Raw genomic sequence first — 19,780 nt, 5'->3', positions numbered from 1 at the left:
CAAACTGCAATCCATGGTTTAGAGTTGGCTAGCTGGTGGTTTTTGTGTTTTTTTGGCCTGCTTCTCCTTTTTGTAGAGTGGGTGGCGCTGTGGTCTAAACCACTGAGCATCTTGGGTTTGTCAATCAGAAGGTTGGCTGTTCAAATCCCTGCGACAGGGTGAGCTCCGGTTGCTTAGTCCCAGCTCCTGCCAACCTAGCAGTTCGAAAGCAGGTCAAAGTGCAAGTAGATAATAGGTACCGCTCCAGCAGGAAGTTAAATGGAGTTTCCGTGCGCTGCTCTGGTTTCCGTGTTACATTGCGCCACAAGCGGCTTAGTCATTCTAGCCACATGACCCGGAAAAACTGTCTGCAGACAAACGCCAGCTCCCACGGCCTGTAAAGTGAGATGAGCACTGCAACCCCTGAGTCGTCAGCAACTGGACTTAACTGTCAGGGGTCCTTTACCTTTACCTTTAGAAGAGGAATAATAGCTGCAGCTCTGCTTTTTGTTAATTCAGGCATTTTGCCAAAATCAAAGTTAATAGAAACTGTAGTTTGCAGACCAGTTCAAAGCATAGTTTCTAAGGGTTTCACATAGAGCAGGCATGTCCAACAGGTAAATCGTGATCTACCGATAGATCACTGGACAACTGTGGTAGATCACTGGTAGATCATTGGCTCACCTCAAAGAAGCTCAACAACTTTGACCTGAACCCCTAAAAAACAGGCCTTCCTCCTCCCTAATAAAAGCTCAACAACTTTAACCTGAACCCCAAAGAAACAGGGCTTACCCTGCTAAGAAAAGCTCAACAACTTTGACCTGAACCCCCCAAAAGGGGGTAGATCACTGCCAGTTTTGAACTCTGTGAGTAGATCGCAGTCTCTTGGGAGTTGGCCACCCCTGACATAGAGGATATGTTTTGGTTTTTATTTGTAGGTTCTTGTTTATGTGTCTACTGTGCTCAACACCTAACCTTACAGAGCTGGACATACAGTGAGGGGGAAAATATTTGATCTTCTGCTAAATTTGCCTGTTGGTACCTCTAGTTGCGGACATGATCTGTTCCGGGGTGCCATTTGCACCCCGAAAAGTCCACAACTAGAGTGGTGCTTCTGCGCAAGCGTGGAGCGTGATAGAGCGCTTCTGTGCATGTGCAAAGCACACAGAACACTTCTACGCACACGCAACATGCTTGCCACGTTCGCAAGCCAAAAAGACGCAACATGAACCCAACGCAACACGAGGTATGACTGTATGGGTAGAGGGCCATTTTGTGGCAGTATTAAAGCTGTGCTCTGCAGTACTGCAATCCTCTGGCTAGCAGCTAGTGAATATTTTATCTTATCTTATCTTATCTTATCTTATCTTATCATGGGGGTACTGTCAGTTAGATATAAGCCCACTTATGCTAGCAAGGCATTTTGACATGGAGACAATGTTGACTGGCAAATTAAGTTCAAAGTGACTCCACTACTGTATTAGTATTATTTTATTATTTATTAAATTTGTTACTTGCTATATCTTGCCCAAGGCCAAAGTGACTTACAATCTTACTGCCCTCCACTATCCTGCTTCTCCTCCAAGAAAGATCTTATACCAACAGTTTTCTCAAACTGGCGATAGTAAAAATGCTGACATGTAATGTGAGGCAAATAGCATTTTGTCTTGTAATCCACTGAATTTTTCCATGCAGAGAAAAGGTAGCATATAAAAGTCATGGTTGGATTTCTGGGTGGCCACCACACTAATGATTACAAACAACTTCTGAGTGTGCTTGTGGGGTTCTTGGTTATGTGCAAACATGCCATGATATGGTGCTGAAACCCAAAGAACCATCCGTGCTGCTTTGAAAACTTCCAGTTAAATATTATCCATTTTTCTATACACCAGTTTTCATTCAGGGTATTTTGTTTCCTGAAAGGATATTAAAATGTAATTATTTGGAGAGCGTTTCATTTATTTTTAAGATGAGCTAGTGGGATATAAAAATACTCAAAGGCTTAAGCAATAATACTACCCACATTTCAAACTTTCAATCTCAAGTTTATGACCTAAAGCCAGGGATAAAAGATTTCACACAAGTCTTCACTTTTTATTAAATGGGAACAACCATTGATAAACTATTCCAGTTTTGAAATGAAAGCTTTTAAATGTATAGAATTCTAACAGAAGTCTCATTTACCTTAGTTTTTAATTACTGTATCTAGGAAATTCAGGAATAATAAACAGACATTTAGAAATGTGGGTTTTATAGCAAGCCTCTAAGGGATGTTATCACAGGTTTTTGGTTTCTGATCCTTTCTTTTTCTTTTTGTAATATGTAGACTGAATGCACACCTCCAAGCCACTTTCAGAAGATTGCTGCACTAAGCAGCAGTGAATATAATACCATGGTGGTCCAGGAAAGGGTTTTAAGAAGCACATTTAACATAACAGAAGGGAGAGACTTACTGGATAAAGACTGGGGGAGACTTACTGAAGCATAGAGAAACTGCATGACAGAAGCCAGAGGAAGAAGTGGGAGGAGGGGACAGAATGAATTGATATGTGGGCTGGGCTGGACCAGAAAGAAAGATTATGTGCATTCATATTCTGTTAATTAAAAAAAACAATCTTATTACAGTGTTAGAACTTATTAGAATTCTAGCCCACCCTCCTTCAGCTTAGGGCAGCAGCCATTATGTTACTTCATGAGAACAGGACAACAAAGTGACTTCCTTTCCTGTCACCTAAAGGCATATATCCATATGTACCCCTCGGGTTGTGAATGTTCAGTTGTGAATGCTACTTCATATCAGGGGCCTGGAATAACAGAGAAAAAGATGGGCCAGGTCCCCTTTCCAAAAAAAACCTTCAGCCCTGGGCTACAAGGGCAGTCCTGGTTAGTGCCTGGGTTAATTTTAATGCAGGAGAAGGAAGGAGACAGACTGTGAGCCTCTCTTGTGCTCATCATCTCCTAACCAAGATGAGGACATTGGAAACCTTAAATCTTCACTGTTGCACTATGGGTGTGGGATAGTACCACATAAGGTCCACATGACCTTTCACCCACCACTAGGCAGCCTGTGAATCACTCCCACCCCCCACAGTTACCTCACCGCCAAACACGAGATGCATGCTTACGTTGACAGATGAGAACGCTTTTTATCCTGAGGGCCACATTCCCACATTGTGGTTGGGGCCAGAATTGAATGTGGATGACACAACAGATGTGACTCTTCCTTTTGTAAGAGCCTCTAGATGCATGATGAGAGATAGGGACTAAGGAGAATTCTGCGGGCTGCATGGAGAGAGCTTGAAGGCCCTTCTTCCTGAAGTTCCCCACCGCATGGACAAAACAATTCCTGACAAGTGTACCAATCAATAAAGGCCAAAGATGGCTCAGAGAGATGGTTAGAGAGAGTGGTTCGATTCCTAGCCACTTGGAATGCAGCCTCCTCTCTTCACCCTGCTTATTATCTCCCCTTGCTGACTGGGCTGATGCAGAGGAACAACCGGAAGAGTGCAACAGCTTGGGACATATGAGCAGTGATGGGCTGCCTTGACAGAGCGCAAAGCAGCTGTTCTTTTCTGTGTGCAAGGAAGACTCACATTTTGCAGCTGAGGGGGGATGATAATGTACTCTGCAGCATCTGCAGATCTTTATGGTTCTGTTCTCCTGCTTGTACTCTCTGACATATGTACTTCTATCTCTTACTGCGGGAAGAGTCCCAAGGTAACCTTGATTCAAAAAGAACAGGTGCGGGAATGAGAAGTCTAGACTCTAAATGAATAATTTTGTTGACTTTTATGGTTTTTGGCTGCCTTCCATTCTCTTATCTTGACAGTGACTTCTATAAGCTTGTCAGGTCCTCGTGCTTTGTGGGGCAGATTTAAAATAGTCTTTGGTACCCCATTTACTGGAGAACACATGCATAGCCTCTCTATTTCCCCATAAGGAATTTGCTTTCCTGACTAGTCTCAGCAAGAGGAGCTTGTGGACCTTTGCTTGACATGTGATGCTTATTTTCAAGCTTGGCTCTTTGTCCTAGAACCCTAATATAAGGAAGCACCTGATCCCTAATGTTGTAGCTTGTTGAGTGGAAGGACCCTAACAAGTGTACTCCGCCTGCCCAGCATCCGACTGAGTCCCAAGATTGTGGTTGAAAACCGTAACACTAGGCTGGGGACAAAAGTTGTCTGGTTGCTGGTCTGAGACAGAGGCACCTGACTGATGTGTCTCATTATTGCTAACATTGGCTCCTCTTATTTGAATATTCACTCTTTGCAGACCACAGCCAACCAGCTCTGCTTTCAGATGAAAATACTAATAGCAAGCGAGGAAACCAGTCATAGCAAACTTTCACCCCGCTCTGTAGTCCACATGAACGTCTAGTCTCCAAAAGGAAGTCTTCTCACTGATGTTCTCTTCAGGGTTATTATAACTGTAGTGCCAGCTGTCACTTTTGGTTGGACTGAACTTAATTTGGGTTCTGCTTGCTTTGATAGTAAGACTCTGCTTCCTTTTCTCAATGGACAGGACCAATGGTTGGTGTTTTAGTCTAATGTAGTCGAAACAAAATAGAAAATTCTTTCCAGTAGCACCTTAGAGACCAACTGAGTTTGTTTTTGGTATGAGCTTTCATGTGCATGCACACTTTTTCAGATACGAAAGCTCCTACCAAGAACAAACTCTGTTGTTCTCTAAGGTGCTACTGGAAAGAACTTTCTATTTTGTTTCGACTATGGCAGACCAACACGGCTACCCACCTGTAACTAGTCTAATCTAGTGTTTCCCAAACTTGGGTCTCCAGCTGTTTTCAGACTACAATTCCCATCATCCTTGTCCACTGGTCTTGCTAGCTAGGGATGATGGGAGTAGTCCAAAACCACCAGGAGACCCAAGTTTGGGAAAAACTAGTATAATCTGTGCCCCATAAGGGAATAAGCACACTTTTATGTGTCTGTCTTAACAGTGTTCTAGAGTTGTAGCTCCAGGGTTTTTAATAATGCTAGAAATAAACGGCAACGGCGGCGGCAGTGTGATGTAGTGGATGGAGATTTAGTGTCAAATCCCTTCTCAGCCACGTTGCTTGCTGGTGATGTGGGGCCAGCTTCTCCCTCTCAGCCTAACCTACCTCACAAGCATTTGGGTGAAGCCTGATTTCCACATTGCTAGCCTTTGGGAAAGTCCATATTCACATTACACGAACACCGATCATGTTTAAGTTCAACTACCATGTGTGTGTCTCAAGTTATAGTTGTGAGAAAGACCATTTATATCCTCTTGAAAGAAGTGCTACTAAGTATATGGAAACATGTGCACATGTGAAGAATGGCAGCTATTGATGTGAGAAATGCTGCTGTTTTACATAATTTAACTGCAAACAGTAATCTAGGGATTCACTCTTCTCAATACCTTAAGTTGCCTGTACTGAATCTCCCGCATGACAGGAAGGCTCAGATTTCTTTCCTATTGCTTTATTGAGTTTAAGAGCTTTTCCTTTCTGCTCCTTCTCCTCATTTTGAAGTCCACGACCAGCATTCCTGATGCATACAGTTCCACCATCTTTGATTGTTCCAAGTATGCAGAGCAACATGGAATTTGACATATTGGGCAGGAAATGGTTGCTCAGTCTTTTGCTGCAGACATAACTCTCTCTGGCGGTAGCTTGGTGGGATCCCTTCTTCCTGTAGAAAGTATCATTTTTCAGGTTTAAGATCCTTGCTTCTGAAGTTAGGAAGTATAAATGAAGTATAAGAAAGCAAATGGAAAAAATGGTCAGAACTTGGGTTTTATGTGTATTCATTTTACTCACTTGAGTTTACTTTTATATGTATCACACATCCTCTGTGCTGAATAATGCCCCCTTAAGCATCTCCCAAAATGCACATGAACATAAAATTACATCTAAATCAATAAAATGGCAAGACAATAAAAACTTATAGATCATGCTTAATTTTTAACATTTGGGAACAGCATTCCTGACTCTTTACACTTGGGTCAATTTATATTTTATTGAAAATAAATTTTACTCTGACCTCTAAAGTTAGGGTGAAATCTGTACAATTTCACACATTTATATTTTGAGGTGAGAGCATCAAGGAAGCACATAAGGTTTTCTTCTTAAATACTGTAAGTTAAGTGTTTTTTTTGGGGTGTAAATAAATTATTCATCAGGCTTTCAATTTGGTCTGATTTTTCCTTTGTCTTTCATTGTCAGCAGATTATTCCATGTGTTATACAGTTTAATTTCCCCCAAGATGTTTATATTTTGAAGTAAAATTAATTACTCCCGATCGGAGTTCTGCAGGCAATTACGAAGGTGCTTTTGTACAAGCCAAGCAGAGCTTGTAGGAGTAGAATGTATCTGGATACAGCTGGGAGGATGGGGGGTGGGGAGTGTTTGGTTTTTGTTTTGAATTGCTGTGCTTAGCAGAGGATTAAATCTATTGTCAGATAATGCTTGCTCTGGAGGGTCAGCACCCCATTACTGGGTCATGTGTTACCGCTGTAAGAGGCCTCTTCAGAGCATGTGTCACATTGGAAAAAAATATTTCTTGAGTCTGTCTGGAGGGCTGCCCACGCTTCAGGCAAAAGCCATGAAGGGCTGTTCTGAATGACATGCATTACAATATCAAATGAGGTTGCACAATTGGAAATATGCCACAGCTTTTTGCTTTCCATAGTCAGATATTTGAGCTCCCTGCAGGAACATCTATGTAGCCGTGCTGCTACGCATAGAGACATGTAGGCCTCTCAGTGAAGGGAAGCATTTTCTGTTTCCCTGCCATCTTAATTCATTCAAAACACTTACCAGCTATCTTGCATTCGCTTCTCTCTCTGATTCTAGGTTTGCATTTTCTTTTCTTCTTAAAAAACTAGCTTTCAGATTTGCTTTACTGTTCCTTTATTTCTTTTACGCTGAATTTGTCAAGTCATTGATTCCAAAATGGTATCTTTTACTTGAGTTGAAATTGTTTATTGTCACATTTTGTTTTCAAAGCTGTAAAAAGTAACTGCTTCAAACCAGTTTTGGACGATATATTGTCCTATCTGTTTGATGCCCCTCATGCTTTCCCCCAAAGCGATCCTGTGCGCTTTGCCTGTTGTGCTAAATCTGCCCTCCTTGGTACAGGCATACCTCAGAGATATTGTGGGTTTGGTTCCAGACCACCATAAATCGAATATTGCAATGGAGCTAGTCACACATTCTTTTTTGTTTCTCAGTGCATATAAAAGTTATGTTTGCACTAAACTGTAATCCATTAAGTGTGCCAATGGCATCATCTTTTTAAAAACAAAAAACATTTGCACCCGCATCCTCTTAAGGAACCTCAGGAGCCACTGTGCAGTGGGGACAGGCCCCTGTAGCCTCATCTCCAACCCAGCAGCAGCAGTTCCTCCAGTCCTTCAATTTGTAAAAATCACAGTATCTGTGACACACAATAAAGCAGAGAATTGTGTACAATACTATATGCTTAACACCTGGTGAGAGCAACCTCAGAAGATCCCAGTCTCTATTACAGAGGTATTTTCATTGACGATATCTGAGGCCTACTTTAGAGGCTGGCTGAGGATACAGTGTGCCTGAATGAATGAATTTATTGAAAATACTACCCACACTGAATTTCTAGAAGACAAATGCAGCACCCCATTGCCTCTGACATATCAAAGCTTTGTAGGCTGTCCATGATGCTTTAGATTGCAATATGAAATCATAGTAAGAAACGATTATTTCACAGTTTTGCAGTTTTCAAGATGGAATTGGGTGGTAGCAACCTAGCTCTACATGAAAATGATTGTTGATTTCTTTCTCTTTCTCTTTATTTTATTCATTTCTATAGTATTTGAAATGGTATTTTCTCACTTCATCCCTCTTCCCAGGGGCAGAGGGGACAAAGTAATGCATATTACCATATTGGTGTGGGAGTTGCGTCTTCCCATACCAGTCTGGTAATGTATTCATGAAGGAGGTCATGTGTGTGGGTCAGTGACATGGTTCTTTTGGATATATGTTCCTGGAGTGGCGTGAGAAGAAGCCACAAAGGATGCATCTTTCGTGTGGTAATACATTGGAAAAAACAACCTTAGTCTATTTATGTAAGAGATGAAACTTAAAAAAAGAAATTAACACAAAGGCTGTCTTAAAGAGAACTGAGCTTGAAAGGCTAAATTAATCTGTAGAGTTCATCAGTTCACTGATAAATAGGACAGTCTTCAGGAGAAGAGAAGGCTAAGTGGTAAACCCTGCACAAATCTGACATGGAGTCCCTAAGACAGTTGGATAGTGCTTAAACATATTGCTCTACTTTCCTTTGGACCACATCAGTGAGGCTGAGAGGGGGGGGTCTTGTCATCTGGGCAGCCCATACACACTTCCTAGGCTTGCGCCATGGGGAGGTCACTTCAGTGCTGCTAACACAGTGATTTGACTTCATCCTCAGAGGTGAAGTCCGCTGCCTCTTGAGACAGACAGATGCCAACAATCAAAATAGTGTGTTGTTCTGGAGCTGGCTCTGGAGATGTGGTTTGTGCAAGATTCACTTAAACAAATGGGAAATGTATAGCCTTTTCTGTTTTAGTGGGGCTTATTCAGAAGAAGTACTTTAACGCACTTTCATTAATTTAAGTAGTGCTCCACCAACTGATCTCTACGTTACCCTTTAATTAATAGTTTACTTAATTGTAGCTTCAAGGCTGGCCTTATCATTAGGCAGAGTGAGCCAGCCACCTCAGGTGGCAAATGCTAGGGGCAAGAAGCAATAGGTAACCCCTAGCATGTGTCACTTGAGTTGGCCAGCACAGTCTGTCTAATTATAAGGCACAACTGTACGTGTCTTGAGTCCTGCTTTGTACTTCCCACTCCAAACTTGGGAATGCTGCGCTTTCCCTTAGGTATGGTGGACAACACTGTCCCATTTTCACTGTGGAATTAAGATTCGGTTGCCAGTACACTCATCTTTTGTATGTGGAATGTGTGTGCCATCTTGTTCTCCATCTCAGGAAACAAAATGTCTCAAGCTAGCCTTGTGAGGCTGAGAGACCAGATACTATGGCACTGTGCTTTGATAATAATAATGATAATTTTTTAAAGGCCCACTGGACACAAAATGGCTGCTTGGAACAGTATCATTGCAGCAGCTGCTGTGTGGGGAACTGTTCCTATGGAGCAGCTTGCCATGAGAACTGGCCCCGATATGTGTGTCGTTTGTACTCATGCCACTGCTCAAAATTCCTGTTCGTGTTCAATAGCTGAACAGAGAAAATTGCACGGCAGCAGCTCATTCATGTCTCAAGCCTAGTACACACAAAAGAAGCATTGCACAAAGTGACCAAGCTGTGACGGTTATTCCAAGTGAAATGGGCCTCAAAGATCTGGACAAAATGTTAATTTTCAGGCTGAGACAGGAAAAGGAGGAATTGGTTTAGCAAATGTACCTATCAGTGTTCAGTTGGAGCTTATACACCGAAGTAATGCGAAATGAAACATGCCCCCCGGTTGCTTGACTTTGCAACAATTTTGGATCAGGATGAATGTACTGTAATCGGAAGGGCAATGTAGGTTTCCTTCAACTGCATGATTAAGCCAATTCCGTTTTGCTGATCTCTTCCTTTTGACAGCCTCACAAAACCAGCCTGTGCTGTAATGTCATGCATGCTTAGCTTCCATAGTAATGATGTGTATCTACATATATAAAATCACTCTTCTGTCCATTTACAAAGACTGTAAAAGCTATGGACTAATACTTTTTGGCGTGACAGCAGCAGAAAAGCATATGCATGTGCTAGGATTATCAATTTAATGCCCAGTAGCTTGTCATATGTAAAAGCCAATGGTTACTCGTGTGATGGCCACAAGGACAGTCACATTTGTGACAGCCACATTTCTTTTTTAAAAGAAAACCAGTCCATTTTAAAATAATTTTAGACTAGTGTCCTAAATTGGAATCCTTTACAACTTCAAGCCCTTTCCTCATTGTACTCAAGATAGTGCATGAGTACAACAAATAAAGACTGAGCATAGCAGATATCACATCACAATGTAAGGCTGTGGCATCAGTTTCCTAAAATATGAGACAGGTTAAGCTTTTAAGTCCTCTTCGGGAGCTCAGGTTAAACAAATGCATGAGGAGGAGCTGCAGGGACAAATGTTTTTGATCCACCCCACATCGTCATTCTTTCCCCCCCAAAAAACCTGGAGGTCGCTTGTCTGAAGCAGGGAGGTTTCTGTACTCATGGAAGTTTCCTGAGTATTTGTCCGTCTCTTTGTTATCCACCCAAAGGTAACAGAAGACTACATGAGAAACAGGTACTTTGGTTGACATCATTGCAGGCGAAATAGTGGTTGAGATTTTGGCACAGATCGTTGTGTTGTCTTCTCAAAATGGCTTTCTAGAAAAGCTTCCTGCTGATCAGGGTTGTGATGTTAGGGGTTGTTATGCTGTTGTCAGGTAGACCGATTTGATTTTTTTAAAGGTTCTTTAAAAATGGTGTGAAGCTGAGGTCCAGAAATATGCCCTTGTAAAGAACAATGGAGCACTACATATACTATTGCAGTGCAATTCAGCAGAGGAGCTACAATCTGCCTGGCCGGTGTTACACAAATTGGTGTAAGCTATTCACATTATGTTGAAGGTTGTTAATATAATATATTATATTATGTATCTGGCATACAATTAAGTCATTTAACTATGTTTGACTTGTATGCACTGATCAGTATTAATGGTACATAGCAGTAACTCTTGTCTGCTCCTTGTGAACTAGATAACAGAGGTGAAAACATTGGCGCATCTATTTCTCTCTTCCTATCTCATCGCAGCCTGATAAATTGAAGTGTGCAGAAATCATTACTGAGTTTCTTCTATTATCTAAGAGAGAATAGAAACCCTCCTGCATTGTGTGAGCTGTATGATGAATATATGTAGTGATTTCCCCCCCCAAAGGCTTTTTTTTTGGGGGGGGTGTTCCATTTTCAAACGGAACTTCTTTTAACTATTATTTTGAATTCTCTTGCATTGTGCCCCTTAGTCAGATTGTTCCACTGATGGGGTCCCAAAGGTTATCTTTTAGCTGTTAAGGAGTTCATTTTTCCCTTTAAATTCTCAGCATCCCATGCCTTAGAAATTATATCTTATGATTCCAGTTATATCAGCATAAATCTTGCCCTTTTGTGTACTGAAAAAGGAAATGTAAAACTAAAGTAATTGTAAAAGCTGCTCTTTAAATATATTGTCCTTTGCATATATTTGTAGCATAGACTTAATTAGCCAGCAATGGCTTTATTTTTGTTGTGTGACACTATGACACATGATGTTGGGGGGGTGTGGCGGAACTGTGGCATGTAAGATGGGTGTGACTGCCTCTGTATGTGTGTATGTGGCTGCATGTGTGAGAGGCAAGAGCATCCATTAGTACAAGACAGTAAAAGGAAATTTAAATAACTCTTTTTTTTAAAAAAATGTGCATATTGGAAGCATCTGAAGATTGACAGTGCAATCCTAAATGGGGCTGAAGGAGTGTGAAGTGGTGGTTCATCTGCCACTTCCAAAGCCCTGCTGGCTCCTACCTGTGCAGAAATTATTTTCTAATTTCCAATGGAGATGGAACTTTGTTGCAATGCTGACAGGCTGTCATAAAAGGGGAGCCTGATCCTGGTGCCTCCCCAATGAACAAAGGGGTTCATAAGTTCTAGTAGGACCAAGGTTGCCTCTGTCACACCTGTGGAACTCCCTGTTTGGGTGCCTTTTGCCAGTGAGACATCCATTAGTGGTAGCTCTATGCCCACGGAGCTACTGTGGGCATAGTGAGTGTCTCTATAGTGGTCAGCTTCCTCTTTTCACTGGCAGAGAACCACCCCTGCACAGTGTTCTAACCCTCTCCAGCCAATAGATCTGTAAGTTAGGTTTGCTCTGCCCAGATCAGTTTTCATTTATTTGGTAGAACCAAGTGATAAAAGTATTCTGGGGCTGTATTATTTCAGGCTGCAGAGGGAGGAGTTTCATGCCATGTGGCTGCTTGTGTCATGGTGCAGCTTTGTCATGATAGGATAGGCCAGGGGTCAGCAACCTTTTTTTTAGCTGTGGGCCGGGCCACTGTCCCTCAGACCTTGTGGTGGGCCGGACTATGGGGGGCTGTGAACGAATTCCTGTGCCCCACAAATAACTCAGAGATGCATTTTAAATAAAAGCACACATTCTACTCATGTAAAAACACGCTGATTCCTGGACCGTCGGTGGGCCAAATTGAGAAGGCGATTGGGCCGCATCTGGCCCCTGGGCCTTAGGTTGCCTACCCCTGGGATAGGCTACACACAAGTACTTGATTTACAATCCATGCAACTTTTAAAGACCCAGTAGCCCTCTTTTGATGACTCAGCTATGGGTCCTAGTGAGGCATGCCAGAACACTTTCCTCAGTCCCATTAGGTGGCATGTGAAAAGCTCAATTGCCAAAGCAGGTGTATGGTTTAATCCAGAGGTTTTCAACCTTTTTGAGTCCACAGCTCCTTAGACCAACTACATTCTTTCTGCTGCGTCCTTGTGGGGCTCAACCCTTACCTGCAGAGCTGGCAGCCTCTCACCCTTTTTTAAACACCTTCCCTTGTGGAGTGTTCCCTCAGCTTCCTCTCCCCTCTCCTTGGGAGTCCTCTGGGCAGCAGCTGCTGCTGTTCCTGGTCTCTGAGCTGCCTGCCCCAAAGAAAAGTGCCTCCTCACACTGCCTCACAGGGGCCTGGGACTTGTCTCTCAATTCCCAACAGCAAGGGCTGCCTGGGCTCCGTCGCCCGCTTACTTGCTTACTTACTCCGAAGCCACCTCAGCTCCTGGCAGCCAGCACCCCCTGGCCAGCCCCAGAGGCACCATTCGCCTACGGAACCTGTAGCCAGCGCTGCTGCATCAAACAGCCAGACAAGCCTTTGGGAAGCAGAGGCACATGATAGGGCATAAGAGGAGGGAAGGAAGGAAAGAGGTACAGAGGCCAGCGTTGCCCGCAGCACCCCTGACCCATCATTCAAGGCAGCTCAGGGTGCCATGGTTGAAAAGCCACTGGTTTAATCTGCCATGAACCTCATTTTAAGAAAGCAGGATATTAATTAATAAATATAATACTGTATATCAAATTTGAATTCTGGTCTCAGGTTAGTTGTAACAGTGAGATGCAATAATGTTTTTATTTTGCAGACTGACGTGAGCGAAAAATGAGAATAGCTGCATGTCACAGGATTATTTTTTACCACATAGCTAGCTGTATGGAGGAGTATATTTGGTACCTTCATTTTCTTGAGACACCCTCCCCCCATCCTCTTGCTATAACTCTTCCACTTTCTTACAAAGTCAGCATTCCCTTCTCTGTCAGTGGAGGTGAGGAAGAGAGAAGTAGTCGTTCAAACTGACTTCCTTTCAAGGTTGTTTTGTTCACTTTGCACAGGCTACTTTGCACAGGCTACTTTAAAAAAAACCCTTCTCTTAGATTATTTTTTTTTTTGCATGAATTATAACCTGCATGTAAATCACAAAATTGGCATGTATAGAGCATGTGAAGCAGTATAACTGAATGACCAGAGAATTTTTAAAAATATATTGAAAGCAAGCATCCTCCTTCAGACCTGGATGCTCAAAGGAAATAATAAAAGCAGATGCTTGCTGCGCAGCCTCATTCTGCAGACACCATGCTAATTAAATTATGGCTAGGCAATGCTGAGGGATTCAAGTTACAGAGTTTCTCTGGAGACAAAGCAGTAAATGAGAAGTTTATATTGCCTCTGGCAATATAACAATGGGGCAAGCAAGGCATTTTCTACGCTTTGGTAACATTTGGGTCTCACCCTAGGAAGACCTACAACAAAACACAAATAGTTAACTTTTCTGAGACGGAAATCCCTGCTCAGTGGTTTCTAAGTGACAAATTTGTTTGATTTACTGAGGATACGAATTTGAAGTAGAGAGAAAGCTGTTTTCCAAACACAAGTGAGTCAGAAGGCAACAGGACTCTTTCCTTGACTTCATACACTTCATATGGTTGGGTTTCGAGTGTGGCAGTTCTCCAGAACAAATATTACTCTTGAAAAATATATATGCAGTTCTGTCATAATAGTTACCTAACTAACTAGAGTGCCTCAGTTATATGCTTGATCTAGACTTCCCTGGAGTTTGGTAATTCTAAATTTAATCAGCAGCATTAAAAAAAACAACCCCCGCACATAATACAAAAGGAAATAAATAGCTAATGTCAAATGTCTATGTAGGATACCGCCAAGAAGACAAAATTAGCTTTTTAGGTTCAATGATGATATTTCCAAATATTACTCTGCTTCATGAAGAGTTTGGTGTAATGGGCTACAGTGGGTTTGGTGTACTTTTAAAATGTTGAGCAAGAGAAGTTTTGATGAAAGTGGGGGACTTTGAATATGGGGCAGCTGATTTATTTGCATTATGAATCTACAGTCTAGTTAGTGAAGAAAAATCAAAATTACTTTTGTGCAAAACTTGGCTCTTTTTATTTTTGCTTTGCAGCTCTTTACACCACAGAGTATCAATCTTCCTTTATTTTTCTCAGTAGGGACATTTGTTTCTTTTTTTTAGAAGGGTTTTAAAAATGGGTTTGTAGCCAATATGCATGAGCTTTCACTCAGAAAGAACTGTACTCTACTGTCTTCAAAAATAAATGACTTGCAAGTATAGACTTTGAGGGAAAAGAAGGTAGTTGGATAGAGCCCTTGAGTTAGGTTACTTGCTAGACTATAGCCAGAAGTTTCAAAATACCCAAATTGAATAAGAAATGTTTTCTCTGTTTACTCAGAATTGATAAGTGACACTGAATTAATTGAAAATGGAAACGCATCTAAAGCAGCCATGCTGAATAGATCTCTATATGCTAAGAAACAGGTTCAATAAGTGAAAGTAGCCGTGAGACTTTTCCAAATGAAAAGTCCTTCCACTACTTTTGGTGGGCATCTTCTTGGGTTCCCGTAGGGATTTTCTGAGACTGGAATCCATCCAATCACAATTTCTTAGAGCCATCCTCAGGATCCCCCCTTCGTAGCGGGTGCGGTCATGAGATTAGAGGTTGGTTGCCAAGCTTTTCGGTATGTGGCCTTAAAGGCGAAGCTTTGGCTATGGCTCAAATTATGCTTTAAACCAGTGGGTATGGCCCTCTTGATACGATACTGAGGGATGATTTCCAATCATTGTGGGAAAGGGAGATCATAAATGAAGTACAGGCCTGTGGATTGTCACATCTTTACCTGGAGTCTATGACTATAGTCAAGCCAGAGCTGTGATCTCCCAGAGACTGAGTGATATTGCTAGACAAGAGGACATAGCCCTTGTGAAACCAGGGATGTTCCTAGGGGAGCAGATCTATCAGGTTACACCAGCTCCTTATCTTGCGTAAATCTACTATGTGGAATACCATAGACGCCTCACAGCAGCTAGATTAAATGTCCTCGAATCTGCGGTATTGTGGGGAAGGTATAGGGGAGTCCCATACGCCCAGAGAACTTGTCATTGTGCCCTGGGAGAGGTAGGGTCCACTGAACATATTCTCCTGAGCTGTCCTTTCTATACAGATTTCAGGCAAAATCTTATAGCCCCACTTTTATCTCAACTTAGCTCTCTATCCAGAGAAAGACAGGTTTTATATATGTTGAATAATGCTACGAGAAAAACAGCTTCCTTGGTGGCCAAATTTCTTTTTCTAGCTCTTAAGCGTCATAAGACTAAAATTGATTGCATTGACATGGGTTTATCTGTATCATTTCATGTTAGTCTTAGCTATCGTTTATTCTAAAGCTCCTCTAGATGTTTTAATTTTGTATGGATAAATGTATTTTTTCTGACTGACGGCCGAATAAAGAATGATGATGATTGAAAGGTTATACTCCTATTTATGATTAAATACTACTTTGCAGAACTCAGAATAATATCTCACCAATTGCAGATTGTGGGTTGAAATCTGAAGGTTGCTTGTGAAGGAAGCACTGGAGACAGCTCCATAATCATTTGGCTTTACATCAGTCTGTAAATGCACCCTAATTGTCATCCCATTGATCCACCCAGTGTGTACTGGGCAAATGTTGTAGCTGCCTAAAAGCTGGCAGGCCTACATTTTTTGTGCCTCACCCTCTTTCAACAGAAACTTAACCATATTGCCAAACAGGATGGCATCATTTGTAATATAGTGTTGGCAAAAGTTCATCCACTTGCCACATTGTAATACTGTATCTTTCCCAGTGTGTGTGTGTGTGTGTGTGTGTGTGCACACATCATTGTTTATTTTGGAACTGTGGAAAACAGGATGGTATTTTCCAAGATCTGAATCACATTGCAGGGATTACATATTAAAAAAAATTGTAGTTAAATTAAGTATGTCATATCTTAGACGGGTAGTGGTGGTTTTTTAAAAAGATCTTTGGTGCAGTCTCTGCCCCAAGTTTAATATGCCCATAAATGTTTAATGGTTTTAATGTGACTTAGCAAACTGTTATTTAACTGCTATTCACTAAGTCTAGAGTCAAATCTTACACTGTTACTTCTGCGTGAGAGCACAATCTTTTGTTCATGCCATGGTTAGGGTTGCTACCCAGCTGGTTTGTTTTATGCCCTGGCCCCATTTATTTTTAATAGCCTATTATTTAAGGACTAGTTAAAACAGAGAGGGAGAGAGACAGGACAATTTAAAATCCGTGTGATACTTGATCTATAAAACTTAATTGTGTCTTTAACCCTAAATAGATCCAACTAAGTCTCACTATAAAACCCAGAGATGTATTTCACAATGACTTCAATGTATTGTAAAATATGAACTTTTATTAAGAATTAATGCAGGGGGACAATAATTAAGAAATGCCATATAGGGTCTTTAACAGCTTCAGCTCCCGATATAGTACCAGAGAAGCCTGAGGTACTTTAACTGTACACTCTTTTCAGTACAAAAATAGACAAAAAGATAACCTACTGAAAGGTTAAAACTTCCTTATCTTAAGTTCTGCATCAACATAAATATAAGCCGCCTCCCCCCCCCCCCGCCGCCAAATCGTTTAAGGTCATTTGGTTCCTCAGCACCTTGGGTATGCTGCAGTAACCTGGTTTATTTTGTTTACAGTGTTGTTGTTCATAGTTATCCATTTTGTCCTTCTTAATTACAGGACTGCTTAGTAATGGCCAGTCTAAAGGATTACGACCTGGGTCTGAGCACCTAGAGAACGAGAAGGACGATGCGTCGCAAGTGTCCTCCACTAGCAACGATATTAGTTCTTCAGATTTTGAAGAAGGGCCATCAAGGAAAAGGTAAGATTCTCTTAAATTCCAATAATCTAGCACAATATAGTTTGATAAATGAAGTCTGAAAAAAGGTGCAGTTCATGCTAAAGTATCTTAGTATGCCAGTGTAGTACAGTGGATGCTATATGTAAGGATGTAGACCTGTCAGAAGTTGGTTCAAATCCCTGCTTAGCCATAGTCTCATTGCATGGCCTTGAGAAACTCATTAACCTCACAACCTTGCTTTCTCAAACATAAAAAGGGGATCTGTCTGAAAGAGTTGTTGTGAAAACAGACAAGATCAAGACCAAAGAGGACTCGGGTTGTTAACATTGTTGTATGTGTCTTTATTATGTTCTTTCCCTTTCTTTTTTTTTACAATGGATGCATCTTACATTTCATACGGTTGTGAAAACTGTTCCCATGTCCTGATCTCATCAGCTTAAGATCCATTTGAAGCAAATGCCCCTTGTAAGGCTTTCTGTGGTTAGGTTTCATTTTTGCAGTGGTTGATTGGTTAAACGAAACATTCAGTCATACTATTTATTCAGATCTGTAAAGGTAATTGTCCTTGTCACTGTATAGTTTACATACAAATAATGTAATTTCACGAGAGAGAACCGTTAGTGTCAACACGTTTGATTTACATGGAATGGAGCCAAAGGACAATAGTTTAAAAGGCATAGATAATCAGAAAGTGCTGCCTGTATTCTGGGGGCTCATTATAGAGATGCTGGTTATTGTCAGTAGGGGGGCTACTCTGATATAATAGTGTAACGATTTTGCTCCTGTCTCATAGAAGTCTGTAAAGAAATCCTTGTTGACTCTCATTACACTGGAGTCTGAACCACTTCAACAATGTGAACTAAAATGGAGCACCTTTCCCCACAAATTTCTTGTAGAAAATATGCTGAAAGTGTGGAGTGGGTTATGAGGATTTTGTTTCTTGTATTAAATTGCATGAGTGGGAAGAGGTGAATTACTTTTAAAAAGAAAGAAAGTAAAAGCTATGCTGCAGCCCTAAAGCAAGATTACTTGAAAACACAAAGAATTTTCTGAAGGATTTTCTTAGGTTTACCATATTGCCTTCATTCAGTTTCTTAAGACTAGGTCCGTCCTTCTTTTTTAATTTATTTAACGTTTTCAGTGAGGAAATAAATGAAAGAAAGAAAGAAAGAAAGAAAGAAAGAAAGAAAACAAAATACTTGAAATGGTGGTACAGTGTTATGGGTGTATAAGTAATACAATTATTCCAACAAATGTGACATTATTAACAAGACATACTTTTTATAAATGGAATCCAAATATCCTTATATTTATCCATACACAATCTTCATCTAAAAGCAATTGGCTTGTATGGTGCAGGACTTGTCATGCCTTCTATCCATTGATTGAAGGGGGCCATGGTATTATCTTTCCAATGAATCAATATCAAGTCTTTTGGCAGAAGTGAAGACGCAGAGAGTCTATCTACGCCGACACATTGTCAAACCCCATATAGTTGGTATATAGTTTAACATATTACCATCTGAAAAATTTTAAATTTCCTCCCAAAGTAGTATTTATGCATCCTAGTACTTCCCTCCAAACTTTGTAAGCATCAGACATTTCATAAGCATAAGTTTCAAAGAAGCATTTTCCTTATTACATCTCCAGCAACATGTTGTCATAGAAGTCCCTTTCTGTACAAACATAGCAGACTCCAATAAATTCTAAATATTATTTTTTGTTGTATAAAACATAGTTTATAATCCAATGACACATTTGTTACAGAAGCTAAAACGTCGTCCCATTGCTTAGGTAAAATAGGAACCTCCAATTCTTTATATTCCATTAGCTTCTCAGATTGTTGCATTTCATTGATTTCTCTAGCTATAGGAACCCAGATCCATTTGTAGTTGTGTATAGTAGGGTGTGTGCATGCACGCGTGTGAGTGTGTATGACAGAAATTACCAAACATGATGCTACAAAGCATTTAACAAACAAAAGAGGCTTGATACATTGAAACACCATATACATCTAAAATAAAATAAAAATAAAACTGAAATGGTAAAATATACCTTCTGAGCTTGTTTTCTCATTCCCATGTTGTTGTTCAGTCGTTCAGTCGTGTCCGACTCTTCGTGACCCCATGGACCAGAGCACGCCAGGCACGCCTATCCTTCACTGCCTCCCGCAGTTTGGCCAAACTCATGTTAGTAGCTTCGAGAATACTGTCCAACCATCTCATCCTTTGTCGTCCCCTTCTCCTTGTGCCCTCCATCTTTCCCAACATCAGGGTCTTTTCCAGGGAGTCTTCTCTTCTCATGAGGTGGCCAAAGTACTGGAGCCTCAACTTCAGGATCTGTCCTTCTAGTGAGCACTCAGGGCCGATTTCCTTGAGAATGGATAGGTTTGATCTTCTTGCAGTCCATGGGACTCTCAAGAGTCTCCTCCAGCACCATAATTCAAAAGCATCAATTCTTCGGCGATCAGCCTCCTTGATGGTCCAGCTCTCACTTCCGTACATTACTACTGGGAAAACCATAGCTTTAACTATACGGACCTTTGTTGGCAAG

The 19,780-nt window shown here is 41.2% G+C and overlaps 1 protein-coding gene across 2 annotated transcripts in view; it reads left to right on the top strand.

Moving 5' to 3' along the window:
- JARID2 (jumonji and AT-rich interaction domain containing 2) overlaps positions 1-19,780 on the top strand; it is a 181,371-nt gene that overhangs the window by 93,402 nt on the left and 68,189 nt on the right. For both annotated transcript variants that reach the window (XM_033154636.1, XM_033154637.1), the window contains exon 3: positions 17,107-17,248. In XM_033154636.1, coding sequence (XP_033010527.1) covers positions 17,107-17,248 — 142 coding nt within the window. The remainder of the gene's footprint in view (positions 1-17,106; positions 17,249-19,780) is intronic.

This window comes from Lacerta agilis, chromosome 7, assembly GCF_009819535.1.
Source record: "Lacerta agilis isolate rLacAgi1 chromosome 7, rLacAgi1.pri, whole genome shotgun sequence".
NCBI classification, from domain to species: Eukaryota; Metazoa; Chordata; class Lepidosauria; order Squamata; family Lacertidae; genus Lacerta; species Lacerta agilis.
The sequence above is the reverse complement of the archived record's forward strand: the minus strand, read 5'-3'. Positions and strand labels throughout refer to the sequence as shown.